The sequence below is a fragment of the Stomoxys calcitrans genome, chromosome 4, assembly GCF_963082655.1.
Source record: "Stomoxys calcitrans chromosome 4, idStoCalc2.1, whole genome shotgun sequence".
Classification (NCBI taxonomy): Eukaryota; Metazoa; Arthropoda; class Insecta; order Diptera; family Muscidae; genus Stomoxys; species Stomoxys calcitrans.
Window position 1 is genome coordinate 35,269,669 of NC_081555.1, and position 20,756 is coordinate 35,290,424.

The following is a 20,756-nucleotide window of genomic DNA, read 5'->3' on the forward strand; positions in this document are numbered from 1 at the left end:
CTTCTACTATGGTCTCCAATATTCGATATTCTTTTATCCTTTGTTTGTCTTAAAAGAGATACCGTGGAAAGAGCTCGACAAAAGGGATCCATGGAGGAGGGTATATAAGATTTGGCCCGGCCGAACTTAGCACGATTTTATTTGTTTCGTGTATTTTTGGAGTGGGAAGGCCCCCGGGTTGGTGGTTTGTGGGATAGTGGGTGGTGTTGACCACCAGAAACTTGGGGGTCCCAAATACCTTTTATTTGGGTCCCATATTGCCATGGTCGGTAAATATGTATGTCCGATTAAGGAGTGTTTTCGGGGTGGGGTGGTCCCCTAGGCACTTAACCCAGAGAAGCCGTCAGCATCGTGGTCTACTCTCAAATACCACTTAGTTAAACCCAATATTGCCATTGGTTTATGGGATGAGGCGTCTCGTAAACACTTGGTCCCACTTTGGATATCAGATTCGTATTCCATTCCCAAGGTTCTTTTATTTGGCTGTGTTTTGGGGAAGGAATTGATATCCCACATTTCGATATCAATTTCGTACACTACTCCCAAATACCTTTTGTTTGAGCCCCATATTGCCATGGTCGGTAAACATGTCCGATCTAAATTACTAAAAGAGAGCACATAAAATTTCGCTTAAATCGCACCACCCATCTCCGAGATCCGGCGTTTCTGAAAATTAGGGTAAAGGGAAGGGTCAGCCCTTCTTCAGATATCAAAAAATGTAGTACCCTATTTTCACCACGGGATCTTTATGCACCATCTGTGGATTTGCCAGGTCTAAAGCCACATTGAAGGGAGGCCACCGTAGCACAGAGGTTAGCATGTAAATCGCACCACCCATCTCCGAGATCCGGCGCTTCTGAAAATTTGGGAAAAGGGGAAGAGCCGCCCCCCTTCAGATATCAAAAAATTTAGTATCCTATTTTCACTACGGGATCATTATGCACCATCTGTGGATTTACAAGGTCTAAAGCCGCATTGAAAGGAGGCGACAGTGGCGCAGAGGTTAGCATGTCCGCCTATGACGCTGAACGCCTGGGTTCGAATCCTGGCGAGACCACCAGAAAAACTTTTCAGCGGTGGTTTTCCCTTCCTAATGTGGCAACATTGGTGAGGTACTATGCCATGTAAAACTTCTCTCCAAAGAGGTGTCGCACTGAGGCACGCCGTTCGGACTCGGCTATAAAAAGGAGTCCCCTTATCATTGAGTTTAAACTTGAATCGGACTGCACTCATTGATATGTGAGAAGTTTACCCCTGTACCTTAGTGCAATGTTCATGGACAAAAATTTTCAAAACCGAATTGATAGGGCCCAAATATCTCATTGACTTTAGGTTTTAATCTTTCACACAGTACGCTCGAGAGATCTTGTATGCGATGGGTAGGAGACTGATTCCTCTGTAGTTGGCACATTCCGTTTTGTCTTCTTTGTTGAGTACGGGACATTGTATGCTGAGGTTCCAATCATCGGCTATAAGTTCTTCTATCCATATTGCGCAGACAAGCTGATGCATACGCCTTATCAGCGGGTAGACTCCGGTCTTAAATAGTTAATCGGAAACCCATCGGCTTCTGCTGCCTTGTTGTTCTTCAATAGGATCACTGCTACTTGTATGTATATTCTTGATTAACGTAAAAATCTAAGACGATCTAGCCATGACCGTCCGTCTGTCCGTCTTTTTGTTGAGAACAAGCTACAGTCTTTAAACATAGAGATATTGAGCTGAAACTTTGCACAGATTCTTTTTTTTTCCATAAGCAGGTTAAGTTCGAAGATGGACTATATCTTGATATAGCCCCCATATAGACCGATCCGCCGATTTAGGGTCTTAGGCCTATAAAAGCCACATTTATTATCCGATTTTGCTGAAATTTCGACATCCTTCTTCAATTTGCTGCCATATAGACCGATCTCTCGATTTAAGGTCTTGGGCCAATAAAAGGCGCATTTATTGTCCGATTTTGCCAAAATTTGAGACAGTGAGTTGTGTTAGACCCTTCGGCATTCTTCTTCAATTTGGCACAGATCGGTCCAGATTTGAATATAGCTTCCATATAGGTTTTGGGGCCATAAAAGGCGCACTTGTTGTCCGATTCCGCCGAAATTTGGGACCGTGAGTTGTGTTAGGCTCTTCGACATTTTTCTGCATTTTTAACTAAATCGGTCCAGATTTGGATATAACTGCCATATAGACCGATATCTCAATTTAAAGTCTTGGCCCCATAAATCAGATTTCACTGACATTTGACACTGTGACTTATATTAGGCTTTTCGACATCCGTGTCGTATATGGTTCAGATCGGTTTATTTTTAGATATAGCTACTTAAAAGACCAATATTTTGTTATACACATTTGAACAATGACTTGTACTTATAAGTTTTTGGTCCGAATCGGATTTCGATATAGCTGCTATGAAGCATAAGGTATGCATTTTCACAGGATTTTGACAAAAGGTGGTTTACATATAAACCCGAGGTGGTGGGTATCCAATGTTCGGCCCGGCCCGAACTTAACGCCGTTTTACTTGTTATGTCACAATAAGAGTTTTCCTATGTACAGACTTTTATCATACCAGACCTTTTACTTCCAATAGGTAATCGTCGGGTTAATTCCCTACTTCCTGCCGAATATCCTCCTGCAGGAGAGGAGCAGTGCCTTCCAGCTTCTTTCCTGCCTATTTCTCTTCCAGGACAGTTTCAAATCGAGGAATAGGCAAAAAAGTGGCCCCGTCGAAAGGTAGGTGTATAAAATCAGGTAGTATATATCTCTGAGGGCACCAGCTCCGTCTTCGTTGGCAGTATCTTTAGACTTAGATGCTGACCAGTCAATTATGGTACGCTGTTATGCGGCTGAATACCACTTCCAACTTTTTACTGGAGCCTTTTTCTCGCCAGAAATTTGCAAAATCGAACAGCTATTTCATGAAAATCAACTGTTTAATTCAAAAAAATAGCAAAAGAAAAAAATCTGTGCTTACTCTCCTGCAAAATTTTTATTGGCAAATTTTTACTGTTCGCGAACAAACCTATTATGTGTTCGCGTACTCAAAAATTTTTTTAAATTTGAACAAATTTTTACTGGAAATGGTTCGCGTACCTTATTTGCCAGCAGAAGAGAGCGGAAGAGTACGTGAAAGCGAATACAATTTCGAGATTATTGTAATTGAGAGCTTGCGAATTTCTGCTGGTTGTGTTTCTACCGACAGCAATTTGCAGGTTCAAACAGATGTTGTATGAAAAGCAGCAGTTTTATTCAAATAAATAGCGAACGAGAATAAATGTTGTTCTTACTCTCCTGCAAAATATTACTTGAAAGTACGCCAACAGACCGATATTCGTTTCCACTACAATAACATGAAACAATCTATCCCCCTATGTGAAAACACCTATTACACAAATTTTATCAGGTGAAGCTGCATGCTCGCATACCATCTGTCGCACACACTTGATTAAATGCCAAAATGTACGTTGCGCGCATTAATGTAGGTTAATGCCAAAAATTATCAGTCAGGTGACTGGAAAATAAATAAATAAAAATGAATATGTCGCCCCGAAATAATGATGATCCTTCCGAGAAACCACAAAAAAATGTCGGAGAAGACGATATCCAAGGTAACGAACAGCCTTAGATGCCATTGTCTATAATAAAGTCACTTTTCTCCATTCGCTTGTTTAGAAATGGAGGCTGTCAACAACAGCCTAGATGAATTGAGTTCCGCATTGGACTTCTTTGAACAGCGTACGGATGACATTATTGAACAGCTAAAGGAATTGTTGCATTCCAATCGAGAAATAAGACAAGAACTTGCCATGGAAAATGCAGCCACGGGCGTCGATAACTTAAACTTGGAAAAGAAAGATACCTGATTTATTTGCCATATCAAATCATCATATGGTTGGAAAGGGGCAAACAAAGAAATATGACAAGGGCGGCAAAAGAAGTATTAAACACCGGATGTTTAGTGATTATATCGTTTATTTATCTAATCAGTAAAATAAAGTAACTTAGTTGGATCTGTCATTGTTTTGTACACGGGCATACAAACTAACTTAACAAAGTAATCTTAAATTATTTCCTTTTTTGGCGCAACAACTGTTTGCTGGAAATTTCAAATAGTTTCTTGTTAATGTGACGCAGCCTTTCAACTTCTTGTCGCAAATTCTTGAGTTCTTCAGAGTCTTCGCTTTTCGTCGAAGCATTGCTTAGAGATCCACAAACAACGGATTGTGGTTTATAACAGGTATCGGCAGGACTGTAGTTAGTGGTAACATAATTGCTTTCCCCATCATATGTAATGCTGTCTACCATAATCTCAATGGGCATTTCTTCGGCACCTTCTGGATCAATCATACGTTTAAGATTGGCAGCAAAAACTTGAGGCTGTTTGTGCTCAGGATTGAATATGGCAGGGTTTGTTAATTTGATGTGCAAATTTGTAATGGCACCCTTAAAAGTAAGGGTTTTTAGCAATTGACGACTGGAAATATTCCACACCAGCACATGACTATCGCTTCCACCTGATACAAGAGTTTTACCGTCGGCCGACAAAGCCAAACAATTAACTGTACAAGGTTTTGTATGACCAACAAATTGTTTGGGGGCCTCTTCAAAGTGATATTCCTAAAAATAGAAGTTGAACCTTTGTGACAGTGCAACAGTTTGTTGAATTGAATACTCACCTTAACTCTGGGAACATCGTTGGTAAAGAAATCGAAAATGCTGCCAGCATTTGTACCCACAAATACTTGTGTCTCCAAGGCATTTACCGCCACACTCTGCAAACCTTCAGCGAAAACAACACTCAGCAGCAGTGCACCACTGTTCAAGTCATATATTTTGCAAGCACGATCCAAAGATACGGTGAACATATATGCTCTCATTCCCCCCGTTCCCACATAGACATCGGTCACTGGCAGGCCATGATCATTGAATGTATAAAGTGGTGCAAGATTTTCTTCCTGGGCCACCACTCTGGCAAGATTCCACACTAACACTGCACCATCTTTGCCGCAACTCACAAAGTGGGAGCCATCACTAGTAAACTTTACACAGGTTACCGTTTGATAATGCTTGGATAATGTATTCATCATACGACCGGTTAGTACATGCCACACATACAGGGTTTCCTGTATGCCGGCCACCATGTAAGTGGCATCGGGTGATAAAGCCAGAGCACTCACGGCTCCAGCTACCACAAAACGTATGGCTGTCATTTGTTCCTGAGCATTTATGGGCCATACATGCAGCAATGGTTTAGTGAGATTGCCTGCCACCAAGTATTCAGAACGTACAACGGATAGAGTATGTGTTGCTGCTCCTCCTCCACCACCCTTGTAGTTCATTAGATTTGTGCCGGTGCGATAGTCCCATACAGAGCAGGATAACTGATGGTCATTTGTATTGCTTACAAAAAGAACCTCTAGCATATTATTGCCAGACATGTCTTTAAGATATGGATTTTAACGGTTTTTTTAATACAAATACTTTATATAGCGCTCTCCGGTTCAATAACGTTTTGGCTTGAACACGTGTGTTTGTTTTGGCTATTCTTCTTATACATGTACGCATTCAAGGTGAAGTGATAACACAAAATTTCTGCGTTTGTACAAAAGTGTTGCCATATTTGTTTTTGACTTATTTTCTCTGCATCTATCGCGTAGCAAATTTTAAAATTTGTCTATGAGTCCATTTTGAGATTAGATAGCACCAAAATATAGTTCCATATGCTATTTACTATTGACCTCAAAAAACCTCACATGTGTGCCAGCAAAAGGAGAGGATAATCACCGCTCACATTTGTTGTTTCACAATTTTGGTAATATTTTAATTTACTCTCCTTTATTTCCCAAAATATCATGAATCGTGTAAGATTCTCAAAATTTGCATATGTAGTAAGGAAAAACTGTCTAAAGAAGTAATTTTTATTTATGCTTTTAATAATTTAATGGAATTTTAATTGTAATTAAAAACAACCTTTTGCCGCATTATGTAAGCCCCCATATGTAAACTAAATGGTGTTATCATCACTACGTGAATGAACCATATAAGAAGAAGTCATTCAATAAAAAGAGCACAACAACACCTTTTGAAAGTTTACGAACGTGGTCAATGGCAGCAATGGCTCCAAGCAAAGAAGATGAAACTACTGCCCTATCTCTCCCACAAAAGAGATACTACCGCCAAAGGGCACATTCAAATCCCATTGCAGATCATTGTTTTGATTAGTGAGTTAACCTAACAAATTTGTTAAATAAATTTTCATACAAATTACTCTACAGTCCAGCTCGTCCGGCCGATGTCGATTGGAGCACTTTGTATCCCAATTATGATTCCTGTAGTCCAACGAAGCTTGTAGAATTTGCTGATATAGGCTGCGGCTATGGTGGCTTCTTAGTGGCATTGGGTGAAATGTTCCCTGATCGCATTTCCATTGGCATGGAAATACGCGTGAAAGTATCCGACTATGTCATGGATAGAATAAAGGCATTACGTTCCCAAAATCCTGGTAAATACAACAATATCGCTTGTATTCGTACAAATGCCATGAAGTACCTGCCAAATTATTTTGTTAAACATCAGCTAGAGAAGATGTTCTTCCTTTATCCTGATCCACATTTTAAAAAGGCCAAACATAAGTGGCGTATTATTAACCAGGCTTTGTTGTCAGAATATGCCTATGTTCTTAGAAAGGGGGTAAGTTTTGGAAAGCATACACTTATAAAAGATATTAGTTTATAACATCCTTTTTTTAAATTTTAGGGTTTAGTTTATACCATGACCGATGTGGAAGATTTGCACAAATGGATTGTTAAACACATGGAAGATCATCCGCTGTTTGAAAGAATTTCCTCAGAAGAAGAGGTTGGTACATAATGTGTTGTATACACAAGTTTTTTTAATTTATTTTTTGTAAATCTTGCAGGCCAATGATCCCATTACACCAAAATTGTATCAAAGCAGTGAAGAAGGTGCAAAAGTTGTAAGGAATAAGGGTTCACATTTCTTAGCTATATTTCGAAGACTTTAAAATTTTGTGCATTAAAGACTTCAGTTTAGTATGTAATCTCAAATTTTATTTTTCTTGTTTCAATTTCTAAGAAATCATGAAGTGAAGTATATTTATAAAACAAGGGATAGCTGTGTGCACCACACAAGCTGGAACTTTGAGGTCCGATCTTTGTGGTGTTCTTTGCTGTCACCAGAAGCTTAGCTGCGAGCTACCAGGCGCGTCCACAGGTTGTGGATAGTGGAATGCTCCATATGGAGTAGCTGCAACGGCAGTCGCAGACAATCAGCGGTATCGAGTGTAGAGTCTCAGTGGGAGGTCGGGTGACACTGACTCTTGCACAAATACTGAGTGCCTATGATGCTCGATATGACAAGGCGAGTTATTGGCGCCTTTAAATAACCAATGGCCACTCTGTTCTCGCGGCGATCGGTTCTTTGGATCGGAACGAGCTTGCTCATCTACTGAAGCTTGACGAGGATCGCCATCTCCACATGAAAATGTGAGCTCTATTATTGTTTATATGTGAGCTCTATTATTGTGTTCAATTCAGAAGAGAAAAAAGAGTACAGGAAGTATTCGACATCAGACAGTTGAAAGAAAAGAGAAGACAAGAGAATTTCAGCTGAAAACTACTGGACGCGTCCGCAGGCTACGGATACTGCAATGCTTCCTTAGCTGCAGGATAAGGGCTGCCCAGTTCTGGGAAAAAAGTCGAGAGCAGGGACTTGGCCATCGTATATAATCAGCCCACTCCCTATTTGCGCGTTTCATTATAGGAAACGACTACCGTATCAAGGTGCTCGTACAGGGGATTCAGTAGCGTTATCACAACTCATCAGTAGAAATGGGCCCATGGGATTGCTATTGTTGTAGCAATGTGTTGTGTTTCTCCATTCCTGTGCTGGGTTCCTAAATGTTTACATCTAGGAAGTCTGCAACTAAGTTAGGATGCGTCCCTTCTAGCGCTGATTCTCGAGCTCAGATCAAATTTGTGATAAATTAATTTTAATAATAAACTTACAGTTGGTTATGGAACACAATACTTTGCTTAAGATGAAGGGAAGCAGCGTTTATTTGCTTTAATAATTTATGTACATAAATGATGCTGGTAAAATTTTGTTTAATATTAATAAGTTTCTGGTCTTGTATTGAAAACAAAACCCAATATGTAACATAATTTAAGAATAATATGTTCATGTACCCCTTAATCGATAACTACCAGTTCGTCAATAGTGCGCAGATAGTGATCATGTCAGCGCTTTCGATTTCTAGAATCTCTGGAAGTCTCGCGGTGAGAATCACGATGCGATGAATTATAGTTACTATGATGATGCTTGCTGGTGGAAGAGGACGATGAATGGTGGTGGTGATGATGCATGGTGGGTCGTTTGTCTCGATCATCGTATTTATCACGTCTATCGTGATTATATTTGTCATTATGACGATCTCTAGAAGATTTCCTGTTAAGGAATAGAAAAAACCCATGAGTTGTCTATAGGTACATATTATGCATATATTGTATTTGTATACTCCTTACCTTTTACGATGTTTGGAATGTGGCGAACTGGATGGTGAACGCGAATAGTTGCGGGATTTCTTCTTGCCCTTCGATTGTTGAGGTGAGCGTTCTCGCTCTCTTTCGCGTTCTCTTTCACGTTCACGGTCTCTTCCTCGATCACGATCCCTGCGTGATTTCTTATAACGTGCTGGAGAAACTGAACGCGATCGAGTTCTCGATCTGGAACGTGTTCTTGATATGGGCGTTCGCCTTGAATCTCGCGAACGTGATCTGGACGGTGAGCGAGATTCCTTGCTGGGAGATTTTTCGCTGGGTAATGGTAAAGGTACCGCGCGCTGTATAAAGCCACCCCAGGCATTATGCGAACCATTGTTACGATCCACTGTAGTAACTGCGGGTGGTGTATGAGTTTCCTTTGTCTTATTACGCGATTCTATATAACGTTTCTTTAACTCTTCCACTGCCGCTTCTAACTTTTCAACATTAGGTTTTCCCCTTGTATATAATTCCATAACACGGTAGCATATGTCAATTATGTCCTCTTCGGTCACTTGAAAAATCCCATACCAGGCATTGGGCGCTGAAGGTAATGCTATGGATAATTTTCTAGCACTCAAATAAATGCAAGCACAGGCTATAGTTTCGGGATTGTAGCGCATGAAAACATCGGTACGTAAAGAATCATTCATAAAATTCCAAGACATCTGCATTAGCTGCTCATGTTTTTCATACTTTAATACCTGCAGATACATGACAATTAGTTTGTGTGGATGTTTCACATGTACACAAAAGCCCAATTCTTTCAGCACTCGCCGTTCCGCCTTGATAACTTGCGTCTTGAGGTTGGTGTAATATTGATCCAAAATCATGGGAGTTATATCCCTGGAAATGGGACATATGTTATTTTTAACGCAATTTGTATAGTGAATTTACTTACTTTTGTGCCCTCACTTGCTTGATATGATGAAAGACATTAATGACATCTCGTATTCTTCGTGGCGCCTCCTCGATTTTTGATGCCAAACATACACAACTCATGGCCACAGTCTCCATGTTGTGACGCACAAAACTTTTGGAATAAAAGAAACGCTGAAATATCACTTGACCGGTGGCCATGGCCACTTGTGGCAGCTTCAGCAGTATACCCGCAGTCTGTATCAACTCACAACCTAATATGCGTAAATCCTTTTCAGTTTCCGCATCCAAGCCATCCAAATGTGATGGGGTCTGATCAAGTTTTGGCTCTGGTATTAGGCTATTCTCTAAAGTCAGCACTATTTTATTGTAGAGCCGTGGGAAAGCGGGTTTAGTTTCACTCGAATTAAGGGAATCATTATTGGCATTACTATTTGCCATGGTTTTTGTATAAAGTAATTCTTTTTGATTTCCAATCACCACCATAGCAAAACTCGTTCACTCTTTCGCTCGCTATCAGAGCACTGCGCCGCATATAATTCGGTGACGGCGGCCAATAGACTTATATACAGAGACGGCTTAGCACTCTGTAGGTTCAACGGATTAGAAAGTGTGAATGATTTTTTTATTACATTTCTTCAAGGCGGAATTTAAAAGGTGGTTTCACGCGAACAGCTGTTAACAACCGGCCAGCTTTAACAGTATTTAAATATCTTTGTGTGTGTGTTGGCAAAACATTGATCAGCTTGATGACAAGATGGCGATTGCATCATATGATATGTGGTTGTTGTACAAATGAGATCACCTTTAATTGTTTCGTAGAATACAAGATGGCGAGAAACATCGATTTATAAGTTTGGACGAATTTTAATCATTTGTGGCTAATAAAGTACATATGCGCCATAATTAATCGTTTTTATTTGCAAATAACTTCATTTCATGTTGCATGGAGCTGTAAAACACACATCCATTCGTAGTTGCAAGAAAAAATTCACCAAAGCCTATTATGTCACCCTGTTACGCAAAGAAAATTTCGTTTGTGCTGCGTACCCGTAAACCATGGCGAAACAATTTGTCATTTGTACGACAACCACAAATCATATGGTGCAATCTTCGGTCGCCAGAAAATTTAACTATGATTTATGTACTTTCAGCCTGGAGCCTAAGAACGGACTTCGTTCAAAAATATACTTACACCAATTTACAGGGAAGATCACTACCTTTAAATTGGTATATCACATTTAGTCCAGAACTGTTTTTGTTCAACTAATCTATCAGATTTTTGTTTTGAAACTAGAGGGCAAGACACTAAATCCTGCCTGGAAGCCATAAATGGACTTCGTTCAAACAAGTGCGTATACCAATAGATAAACACCTTTAATTTGGTGTACCACACATATCCCAGAACTGTTTTTCGTAGAATAATCCTTCAATATTTCTGTGTAATGTGTAATCTTCAATTGACAGATATTGCAAAACACGTTCTGTGCCAAATAAAGTTATAAAATGGGAAAAATTAATAAAATGAACGAAAAGAAAAAAATGATGGACCGTTTTTACCAAAAGCTGTAGTCAACACGTACACATGAAGTGCACGATCATGATGTGCAGTCTAAAAGGGAATGGCCCTTTTAGACTGCACATCATGGTCGTGTAAGAGCAGTAAAAGTCAACTTCACTTTTTTACTCAAAAAGACAATTAATCGATTAGTCGAAAGTCGAATTTGGGTTCCAATGAGGAGAATCGCGAAGCGCACAAACAAACCTTTGTCACATTTTTTGATTTTATTTAAGAGGAGAATGGGTGTTTTCCCCACTTCATTTCTTGTATTTTCATATATAGTTTCATATTACCGCTATCTTAAAACCAATATGGCTAGTTTTTTTTATTTATTTTACAAAATTTCAAAATTTAATTTCCATCCCGTTTATTTCAAATTTAAATTCTAACCCGGGCTTCGCCTATTTTGACATGATATCGATTATCGCTATCCAAACTAAAGACGTCCGCACAAATTGTAAAATGTAGTGCAAAATCGCAAAATTTTTCATTCCTCCATTCCACTTTCGTCGTAGTGAACGGCCATTCCTCCATCCATTCAAATTCTAAACAAGCAAATCAAACAGAGACAGCAATAGTCATATTCGTGTAATCATACTTCCGTCCTTGTTTTTACACATAGTACTCGGTTTTTAACAGTGAAAATAGCACCACTTAAAAATTTTCTTTTCTCAGTTGTTGGGAAGATTTCAAGCTTTAAAGTAAAAATCACCGTGGAACCTTTTTGCTTCTTTTTTTTGGCTGATTGGCTGATTGAGCCCAATGTGGATTACTTGCAACAACAACAGAAGAGTGTGTTGTAAAAAGCATCATAATTTGTTTAAGAAAAAATAGAAAGAAAAAAGGAGGAGTTCTTTATATACAAGGAAGATACACAAAATTACAAAAAAAAATTGAAGTGCATATCAGGTTAAAGGTGTTTTAGGAATTTTGCAATCGTTTTTTTTTGGTTTCATAAAGAAAGAAATAAAACAAAAAGAAAACCAGACGTAATCATTTTTAAATCTGCTCTCAGTCGGTGAACGATACTTCAACTCTCACGCGCGCTCTCTTCACCAGCTTGGTAAATTGCTGCTGTGTTCATGTGTTCAAGTGTGTGTGCGTGTGTTTGTGCATTATGAAAGTGTAGTAGTCGCGTTGATTTTGTGCGGTTTCTTATTGTTATTTTCCTATTGAGCCTATGCCCCGTTAACTTCAAAATACACCACCAACTGCTGGCTGCCGCTGCTAAAACTTCTCACCACCACCATTGCCACTAACAACAACTACCGCTGCTGGTGTATTATCTGGATTTTTTGTACACCATCGAACTACAAAATACAAAAATAACAAAAATACTCGCTTGTATTGAAAAACACACGAAAAATACAAAAGCAACATATTGTAAGGTGTGGGGAAATCGATTGATTACGTACGCCACCATCACCACCACTAACACCAACACTATCTATCTACCAATGCAAACCAAATGAAAAAAAATTAAAAAAAAATAAAATAAAAGAAAAACGCAAAAGCAGTGTTGAGTGTTGCTTTAAAATTATTTAATTGTGGCAAGTGATATTTAGCTAAAATTGTATTAAATGAGCTTTCAATTGCAAAAAATAAGATAACAGAGCACACTACAGTAGCATTAATTGTTTCCAAAGGATTAGAATATATAAAAGTGTGAAAATTTTTCGAAAAAGAATAAAAATAAAAACATGGAAAAAACAACAGACTCTAATAGTAGTGGTTCGTCGTCATCACCAACAACAACAATTACGACGCCGTCGTCGCCACCCTCGACGCAGTCTAGTGGCCACAATGGAGGTGGAGATGGCCCGTCATCTACTTCCCAACAACATGTACTGAATTCTTGTAGCAAGACTGCTGCTGATGATGATGGTAGCCAAGCAACAACATATTCTAGTGATGGCAACCAACAGTCAACGCTACAACAGCATCATTATCATCATAATCACCATCAACAGCCTGCGTCCAAGGCGACGACGACAGCATTCATGCAAAAGCATTATCAAAACAATAGTTGTTCTTCAACGAAAAATCAACTTAATTCACTTGGGTGTGGTCCATCGGCAACATCAACATCATCAGCAGCAACCTTTGCTAATAGTGGCAATTTGAAAGCCTCCAATGGCACCATCATGAAGGGAACATCCACCACCACTGCTGCTCCATCATACTCCACGGCCTCATCGTCGTCATCGTTGTCCCATAACAATAGCAGTACCACCTTGGGTCATCAATCTTGTACTTCTGCCGTCGTTGCCAACGCCACCACTACTACCACCACCACCAACGCCACTAACAACAGCGCATCTACTTCGTTAGCTTCCTCTAATGGGGTCGGATCTGCGGCCTCTACTATTGCCATTACTTCGACATCCTCTCCTGCGCCAACGACATCTTCGCCGACGTCCACACAAATGGCGCCTATTAATCTTAATATTAGCACAACAACCGGAGGCAATTTCAGTGTTTCAGTAGATCCTCAAATCACTGTGGAAAACTTAAAAAAGATTATAGCCAAGAAGCTTAAAGTTGCCAAGGATCGCATATGTTTGCTGCATCGAGAAAAGTGAGTATAAGAGTAAACAAAAAGAAAAAAAAAAACATTCCATGCAAGTTCAAGTTATATTTTCATTCAAATTGTGTATGTGCCCCATTCGCACAGAGGTGGGTTCAGTGATTTCGTTAGCATGGCTCACGTCCATCAGTGTCCCATTACTGGCTAGCTCATCAGACAGTGTAAATGGAGTTCTTTTTCGAAACTCATTCGTATTCGCCTTAAGGTAGTGCTGTGAAGAAAAATAGAAAGGAAATGATTTTCCATAAAGTTTTAAGAAAGAAACACAAAATGATCGGATTTTATGTATTCGGCGTTATCAAAGACCATTTTTAAAAAATTTAGAATACTCAAATTTTGATGTTGTCGTCACTATTAAACATGAAAACAGACCGTCTTCGCCAAATTGAAGTCTATCTATTCAAAATTTCATTTGGACTTTGCTAAATTCGATGCAAAAATCTTTATATGTGAAATGTACTCTTATATGGAAGCTACTATAAAATATAGTTTGATTCTTCCATGGATTGGAATAAACTTTTACCATGCCGATAAAATGTCGCTTGCCAAATTGTAGACAAATTGAAACAAAAATGTGGGTTTCATAGCAAAAATGCAGAAAATTGTGGGTAATTAGTGTGGGACCTACACCTAAAGTTGGACCCATATGTACCATATTCGCATTTTATAGGCTTATGATGTTTAATCTGATATCGAAATATAGACTGGGATGAGTAACATAATCGCTTAATGATTAAAAAAATACATATGTGCCAAGACTCAGCTTCCATAAACATAAAACTATTAAGCTGAATCTTACACTTATAAGGACACACTGCTACAACAACAACTATCAGAATACCTCTTCGTCAGCGGTATATCAAATCGATTAAACCATGTAATGATATTACCGAATTTTGACTTCCGTTCAAATAACCTTATAAAAAACTATTCAAATTTAAAAACATATTTTGGCTTCTCAGCTATTCGACTTCCAAATCGATTATTCGACTTTTTAATCATTAAAAGTCGACTTCGACCTTTTTACACAAAATCGGTTATTGTTTAGTCGAAAATCGACTTTGGGATCCCTAGCTTGGCAGCCTTTGTTGCGAGCGGCTTCACTCGAAGACCCTTGGTCCATTGAGTTCGTCGTAGAAAGAAATGAAAAAAAGAAAGTGCAAACGAAATTAGACATAGAGTACTTTGACAAAATCACGTGTCCATGGATATGAAAGAGAGAGAGAGAGAGAAACTAATCCCCATTGCCATAACATTTGCGACATCTATTCGCAATCCAAACCTCTCAAATTCGGCAGCCATACCCCGCCGCCCTTGATGGTCTGGGACCCAGCGCTATCTGAAGGCTTTTCCCAAGCCAATGCTCTTAGTCTCCAAAGTTTCTCCTCAAATCTACTTCTTCTGTTCTACTTCTGGTTCCGACTAACGACCGCGCATTTGTCCTCCTGAGAGAGTGGCAGCTCCACTCAATCCAGAACCGGTCCCTTTAACTCGTCATACCTCCTTCTTCTGATGGACAGTACCAGCTCAGTCTTTCTGGTGTTTAATCCAAGACCATTGGCCTTCGCTAATCTTGACAGCTTTCTCAACGCAAACTGAAGAAGTTCTGTATTGATTGAGAGAGAGAGAGAGAGCGACTGCCAACCGTAATAACAACGTCATCAGCATAGACAACCTTCACTCTTTTATCCGCAAAGGTCCTAAAAATCCCATTGAGTACCAAGAGCCACAAGAGAGGGGATAAAATCTTCCTCATCGAAACCTTGAGCAGTGAAACATATAGCATCAATCCAAATCAACAAAAGAGGGCTGACCGTCATATAAGCCATAAAATCATGAATGGACAACTTACCGTTAGTGAAAGTTCCTTCTATATCCAAGAAGGCAGCCAAAGCAAAGTCGCCTATCCCCATGTTCTCCTCTACGTAAACTAACGCGCCGTGAAGGGCGCTATCAATCAAATGATCCCTGGTGTAGGCATTCAGGTACTTGCTCACCACCGATGGGTCAAGAAGATCGCTGATGAACGCTTCCAAAAGGCTCTCAATTGTCTTTAAGTCAAAGAACGAGAGATTGATTTGACTATAGTCCTTGGGCATGGAGCGGCTTGGTTTAAAGAAGATCTCTGATTAACGCCTCTAAAAGACTCTCAACTGTCTTAAAGTCAAAGAACGAGAGATTGATTTGCCTATAGTACTTGGACAGGGTTTCACTGCTTTGGAAATTAAAACCACCATAAACTCTTGCCACACAGTCGGCACATAGCCAAGCAAAACGTAGGCCCTAAAAACTCTCACATTAAGCTGGTACCGCCTTTTGTAGCATAACAGGCGATATACCATCTGGTCCGGTCGATTTGTAAGACTCAAACTCTGTCTGTTATCATCCCCTTAATCAATAAGAGGTGTCCCTGTACCTTAATGAAATGTTCATGGGCAAATTTGCATCTTCATCCACGACGGCGACTCGGCACCGCTTTATATCCGATGGATATCTGTAACATTGGAAACCACCAGTCCACTGGCCATATCCCAGCACCCCGGAAGGAATTTTTTCCCTCAATATCAATAATATGCTGTAACAAGATAAAGAATATTTCAAAAGTGGTTCAACCACTGTGCAAAAATGAAAAAAAAGTAGATACGTTGAAACCCATCTCACACGACAGCTTATGAAGTTTAGTTTCTAATCCAAATAGGCCTATATTCCAAATAATCGTCTAACTATCAAATATTTGGGAAAATGCGCTACAAGACTTGAAAAATGTGGTTTGTGTCTCCACTAGTTAAATTCGGAATCCATCTTCACTCACATTGATATAATAGTCATTGGAGAATTTTTTTCTTGAGAATTTATGTTTTATGTTTCATGCAACATGCAACATGAAATTAATTTATTAGCAAATAAAAACAGTTCATTTTAGTACATATGTACATTGTTGGCCAAAAATGATTAAAATTCGCCCAAAATTATAAATTGATGTTTGTCGCCATCTTGTATTCTACACAACTTTTTTTCAGTGGCGACATAAATGTCTTGGCTGAAAATTTCGCAAGAGTTGCATTCTCAGCTTTAGTTGAAACATGCGGTCTTGTTGCCTTTTTTGTATACGATACATGGTATGTTGAGTTTGCAATCATCGCATATGCATTGTAGCCTGAATGGGCTGTCGAGTTGATAAGTCTCATTAGCGTATCGTCCGGCGTTCATAAATATTTCAACTGGCATCCTAACGGCTCCTGCTATCTTGTTGTTTATTGGAGGGATAACTGCTTTGTTAACCTCATTATATCTGTGTGATATTGTCATTACAACTATGCTGACTTATGCCGTTATAAGTAATATACTGTCATCATTCTATACCTTCATCTGGTTTCCGTTCTGTGGTAACCTATTCGCAGCTACTAGAGGATACAGATTACAACATTCGGCTAAGGAACAGGAGCAAATTTCTCACATACCAATGAGTGCAGTCCGATCAAGTTGAAGCTCAATGTTAAGGGGCCTCCTTTTTATAGCCGAGTCCGAACGGCGTGCCGTAGTGCGACACCTTTTTAGAGAGAAGTTTTACATGGCATAGTACCTCTCAAATGTTGCCAGCATTAGAAGCGGTGATTTTCCCACCGCTGAAAGTTTTTTCTGATGGTCTCGCCAGGTTTCGAATCCAGGCGATCAGCGTCATAGGCGGACAATGCTAAACTCTGAGCTGCGGTAGTACTAGAGCATACTATTCGCTTTATTTCCTAAGCCCAATATTTGTATCTGTTACCAGATTTCCTTAGCACGTGTCGCCTTCGATCTTTAAAAGTTTTAGTAGTAACTCTTCGACTCTTGCTGCCTTATTGTTTTTCTTCGGGGTTATCGCTATGCTGACCTTATTCTAACTAGGCGATATATTTTCTATAACGTCATCAGATTTCTCATCGCTACCACTTTCGTATACTACTTGTTCCATTTCCTACGCGAGCTATCTTTATATGATACCAGATTTCCAAAATATTCTCTGCATCTAGACCAAGAATTTTCATAATTCACCTTTTCCAATGGGCAGAATTCCTACCATCTACAGATTCCTCCGATCTGCTTTACTTAATGGTTGGCGTAAAGCCTTTTACCCATTTCCATCAATTATAATAGTATCTTATACATTCAAATTCAGGTAATACATATACAAATCGTATTACTGATATTTGCTTACACGCTTATAAGTTATTTCGTAGGGGGATTTTTTATTTTGCAGATTACCTTTGCGCCAACCACATGGTTTTCGTTCCATTATACACTTTCTTTCATTCCTTATCGCAATCGCGCTAAGTCTATTTGAATATAAACAAACAAAAAGAAACGAAACAAATAGCAACAAAAAAAACATGAAGCTCTAAAAAGTATAATAGATGTGCTAATCAAATAAATACTTTTGTGATATAAAGATTTGCACAAATTATTTTGGTAGATGTTTGTTGGTATAACAAAACTCATCGAGTTATGTGCATCCAATATTAAACATGAATAAAATCGACAAGTCTTGTGCAAGTCAGTTGTAGCATAACCTAATCCAACTATTGGATAGCTATCGATATATTATTATGCGTTAGTAGTCGATAACATTATAACATTGTTATATAAAATATAGTTTTTCAAGTTAAGCTTATTTCCCTAGGTTTCCCCCAGCTCAATTGAACTATTTCTAACTACATTGTACATGGATATTATTGAATATGTATGTATTAACCTTCGTCATGATTTAAGTGATCCCCACAACAAAAAGCATCTTTCACATTCATACAAGTCAGCATTATAGACACCACCACTGTTCCACGAACATATGATATGGTGTACAAGACAGACGGACAGAATATTATTTTGTAAACAGGTTTCTTTCTTCCTTAACGACACACATTTCATTTGGAGTAACGAGAAAATGGCCTACCGACTCTCTGCAACTAGGCACGCTGTGGTCTGTTATGCACAAGATGTTGGTCTTTTGGGTATTTCTTAAAATCTTTTTCAAAAAAAGTATAGCCCATACGCACGTTCACATAGCCCATGTACCTTGCCAATACAATCTTTAAATTTATCTTGGCACTTCTCATTACGGCTCTGCAGACGTTTTCTTTGTTAAGGGTGCGTTTTTATGAGTTTTTCCTTTGCACTGTCGTAACACGGTACATTATGACATTATTTTCTGGCTTCCTTTTGCTTTTTACGTTTGTTGTCTTAGAGTACTTGTATTTTCTTGTTTGAAGAAGGATTAGGGGTAAGTTTTTCTAAGGGCGGTAGTCCAAGAGGAAGAAATCATTTAAGTCATTTGATCGACATTCCTATTGTGTTGTGGGGGAAAGTAGCGAAATAAAATGTTTTTTTTTTTTCTAACATAGCTAAACAAGCGCTATCGTTGTTCTTAGGGCATAAAAAGCCGACTTGAAGATAATAGATAAAGCAACCCTTTAAAGATTTTCTATAAATTTTCTCTGAGAATATTTGTTTTTAAATATGTACTAAACGTTTTTGATAAACAATTTTCTTTGTTCGCATGTCCGATAGGAGGTATAGGACATCCTAAGTCATTTGTATATATGAGGAGCTTAGGCTGTCCCCGAGATGTTTGAACATAACAAAGCCAATGGTAAGGTTTAGCTCAATTTTTAACTTAAGAAAGCTCTAAGTACCAATCGGTCCATTGGCGTACTGTACCACTATACTTGATAGGGTCGATTTCTATCCGGGTGAAGGGTTCGGGGCAAGGCGGATTTAACAAGGTGGTCTCACTCGAACAACAGTGAACAGCCGGCAAGGTTTGACGTATTAAGACGTCAGATTTTTGTTTGCATTATCTTTGTTGTCATCTTTCTCCCATAATCTATCCTCATGTACGCACACGTATGCACACACGCACACAAATTTCTTTTTATGTGTTGGCAAACCGTCGACCAGTTTGGCAAAATGGCGGATTGCACCATATGATTTGTGGTTGGTAATGAGACCACCTTAAATTGTTTCGCCATGGGTTCGGGGTTTATCCTGAAGAACTGGGTATATCGGGAAGGTTACTCGATCACCATAGTGTGTATCAAGCGGAGATCCATACAATAAAAGAAGTGATGGAATCTGGGATTTAGCCAGTATTTTATTTTCTTATTTCTTAGAGTATTTGTCTGAATTAGCGGTTGTGAACATTTGCAAGTAATTAGGATTTTTAAAGCTACCTGGCCTTTCTTGTTCACGTGGTAGTACAATAGACTGAAATATCTATGTGAGTCTGGTGGCAGACTGTCACTTAGACCTAATCTAACGGTTAATACTTTTCCATGATTTCATTTGATGCTATCGTTATGACACAGAGTTCTGCAAGAAAGATGTACACTAGTCCGTCAGTCTCAGCAAGTAGATCCCCAAGACCGAGGATTTATCTTTTTCATATACAAATTCGTCGCACAATTCTCTCTTCTAGGAAAGCAAATCCCAAAGATTTCTCAAATCAATCTCGTTGCCAGGTAGGGACATTCCCCAGACACTCCTCATCAAAAGTATATAGAATTACCGTATCCATTCCTACCTTAGAAGGGAAACCTTGGTCTCACATTTTTGAATATAGACATCGATAGGTCGGAATGCTACCGTCATTCCGACTCGGGTCAGTCTTTGCACCTTGGCTGTGTACATTCAATAAAACATTTGTGAGTCTACTTTCCATTTCCTTACCCAACACCGTCCTGCGGAAGAAGAAGGGGCAAAAGTTAAAAAATCATAAAAAAATTGCAAAAAAGCAAATTAAAAGAAAATAGAAAAAATTAATGGAAAATTTAAACAAAAATTAAAAATGAATTAAAACAAAAAGATTTAAAATAAATTAAAAAAATTAGTCAAACATCGTAGGGACGTTTTCACAGTATATTTAATATAAAGAGGCTTCAAGGGCCATACATTGGGCCCTTGAAACCACAACACCTAATATGGTTGAAAAGTCTTCTCATCAAAGACGATCTTAGAAGAATGGATATTTTGCATAAAATCATTTCTTTCGTGGCCGTACTAGTTGTAGGTATAATATGCTGAGCAAACAGATGATCAAATAACAACTCCTCTCTTTTCACTTAGAACGTTGTCGTTGTCATTTTAGTTGTGAAAATACTTAAAATGCTGTTGAAGTAAGTAGCCTCCACTA

At 38.9% G+C, this 20,756-nt stretch overlaps 5 protein-coding genes across 5 annotated transcripts in view; 3 read left to right on the forward strand and 2 right to left on the reverse strand.

Moving 5' to 3' along the window:
• The first annotated feature begins 3,480 nt into the window (after positions 1 to 3,480).
• LOC106089066 (UPF0184 protein CG14818) lies at positions 3,481 to 4,061 on the forward strand. The gene is made up of 2 exons (XM_013254824.2): positions 3,481 to 3,611; positions 3,676 to 4,061. The coding sequence occupies exons 1-2, from the start codon at positions 3,536 to 3,538 to the stop codon at positions 3,864 to 3,866; spliced, it is 267 nt and encodes an 88-aa protein (XP_013110278.1). The 5' UTR covers positions 3,481 to 3,535; the 3' UTR covers positions 3,867 to 4,061.
• On the reverse strand, positions 3,958 to 5,537 carry LOC106089065 (WD repeat-containing protein 18). Its single transcript, XM_013254823.2, has 2 exons — positions 4,680 to 5,537; positions 3,958 to 4,620 (listed from the first exon to the last, which is right to left on the reverse strand). Exons 1-2 carry the CDS (start codon positions 5,439 to 5,441, stop codon positions 4,069 to 4,071), a joined length of 1,314 nt encoding a protein of 437 aa, XP_013110277.2. The 5' UTR covers positions 5,442 to 5,537; the 3' UTR covers positions 3,958 to 4,068.
• Positions 5,538 to 6,053: 516 nt separating this feature from the next.
• On the forward strand, positions 6,054 to 7,075 carry LOC106089067 (tRNA (guanine-N(7)-)-methyltransferase). Its single transcript, XM_013254825.2, has 4 exons — positions 6,054 to 6,224; positions 6,279 to 6,693; positions 6,760 to 6,861; positions 6,923 to 7,075. Exons 1-4 carry the CDS (start codon positions 6,109 to 6,111, stop codon positions 7,025 to 7,027), a joined length of 738 nt encoding a protein of 245 aa, XP_013110279.2. The 5' UTR covers positions 6,054 to 6,108; the 3' UTR covers positions 7,028 to 7,075.
• Positions 7,076 to 8,036: 961 nt separating this feature from the next.
• LOC106089064 (cyclin-L1) lies at positions 8,037 to 9,984 on the reverse strand. Its single transcript, XM_013254821.2, has 3 exons — positions 9,466 to 9,984; positions 8,547 to 9,410; positions 8,037 to 8,469 (listed from the first exon to the last, which is right to left on the reverse strand). The coding sequence occupies exons 1-3, from the start codon at positions 9,927 to 9,929 to the stop codon at positions 8,262 to 8,264; spliced, it is 1,536 nt and encodes a 511-aa protein (XP_013110275.2). The 5' UTR covers positions 9,930 to 9,984; the 3' UTR covers positions 8,037 to 8,261.
• A 1,680-nt stretch (positions 9,985 to 11,664) lies between these two features.
• LOC106084846 (midnolin homolog) overlaps positions 11,665 to 20,756 on the forward strand; it is a 148,989-nt gene continuing 139,897 nt past the window's right edge. Inside the window, exon 1 of the mRNA XM_059366476.1 lies at positions 11,665 to 13,582. Coding sequence (XP_059222459.1) covers positions 12,705 to 13,582 — 878 coding nt within the window. The 5' untranslated portion in view covers positions 11,665 to 12,704. The remainder of the gene's footprint in view (positions 13,583 to 20,756) is intronic.

Excerpts from the sequence above, each read along its gene's own strand:
- LOC106089066 (XM_013254824.2), top strand. The coding sequence starts at position 3,536 with ATGAATATGTCGCCCCGAAATAATGATGATCCTTCCGAGAAACCACAA. Across the intron at positions 3,612-3,675 it reads CGGAGAAGACGATATCCAAG|AAATGGAGGCTGTCAACAAC; the intron begins GTAACGAACAGC and ends TCGCTTGTTTAG.
- LOC106089067 (XM_013254825.2), top strand. The coding sequence starts at position 6,109 with ATGGCAGCAATGGCTCCAAGCAAAGAAGATGAAACTACTGCCCTATCT. Across the intron at positions 6,694-6,759 it reads CCTATGTTCTTAGAAAGGGG|GGTTTAGTTTATACCATGAC; the intron begins GTAAGTTTTGGA and ends TTTAAATTTTAG. Across the intron at positions 6,862-6,922 it reads GAATTTCCTCAGAAGAAGAG|GCCAATGATCCCATTACACC; the intron begins GTTGGTACATAA and ends TAAATCTTGCAG.
- LOC106089064 (XM_013254821.2), bottom strand. The coding sequence starts at position 9,929 with ATGGTGGTGATTGGAAATCAAAAAGAATTACTTTATACAAAAACCATG. Across the intron at positions 9,411-9,465 it reads AAGCAAGTGAGGGCACAAAA|GGATATAACTCCCATGATTT; the intron begins GTAAGTAAATTC and ends TCCCATTTCCAG. Across the intron at positions 8,470-8,546 it reads CATTCCAAACATCGTAAAAG|GAAATCTTCTAGAGATCGTC; the intron begins GTAAGGAGTATA and ends ATTCCTTAACAG.
- LOC106089065 (XM_013254823.2), bottom strand. The coding sequence starts at position 5,441 with ATGTCTGGCAATAATATGCTAGAGGTTCTTTTTGTAAGCAATACAAAT. Across the intron at positions 4,621-4,679 it reads ACGATGTTCCCAGAGTTAAG|GAATATCACTTTGAAGAGGC; the intron begins GTGAGTATTCAA and ends TTCTATTTTTAG.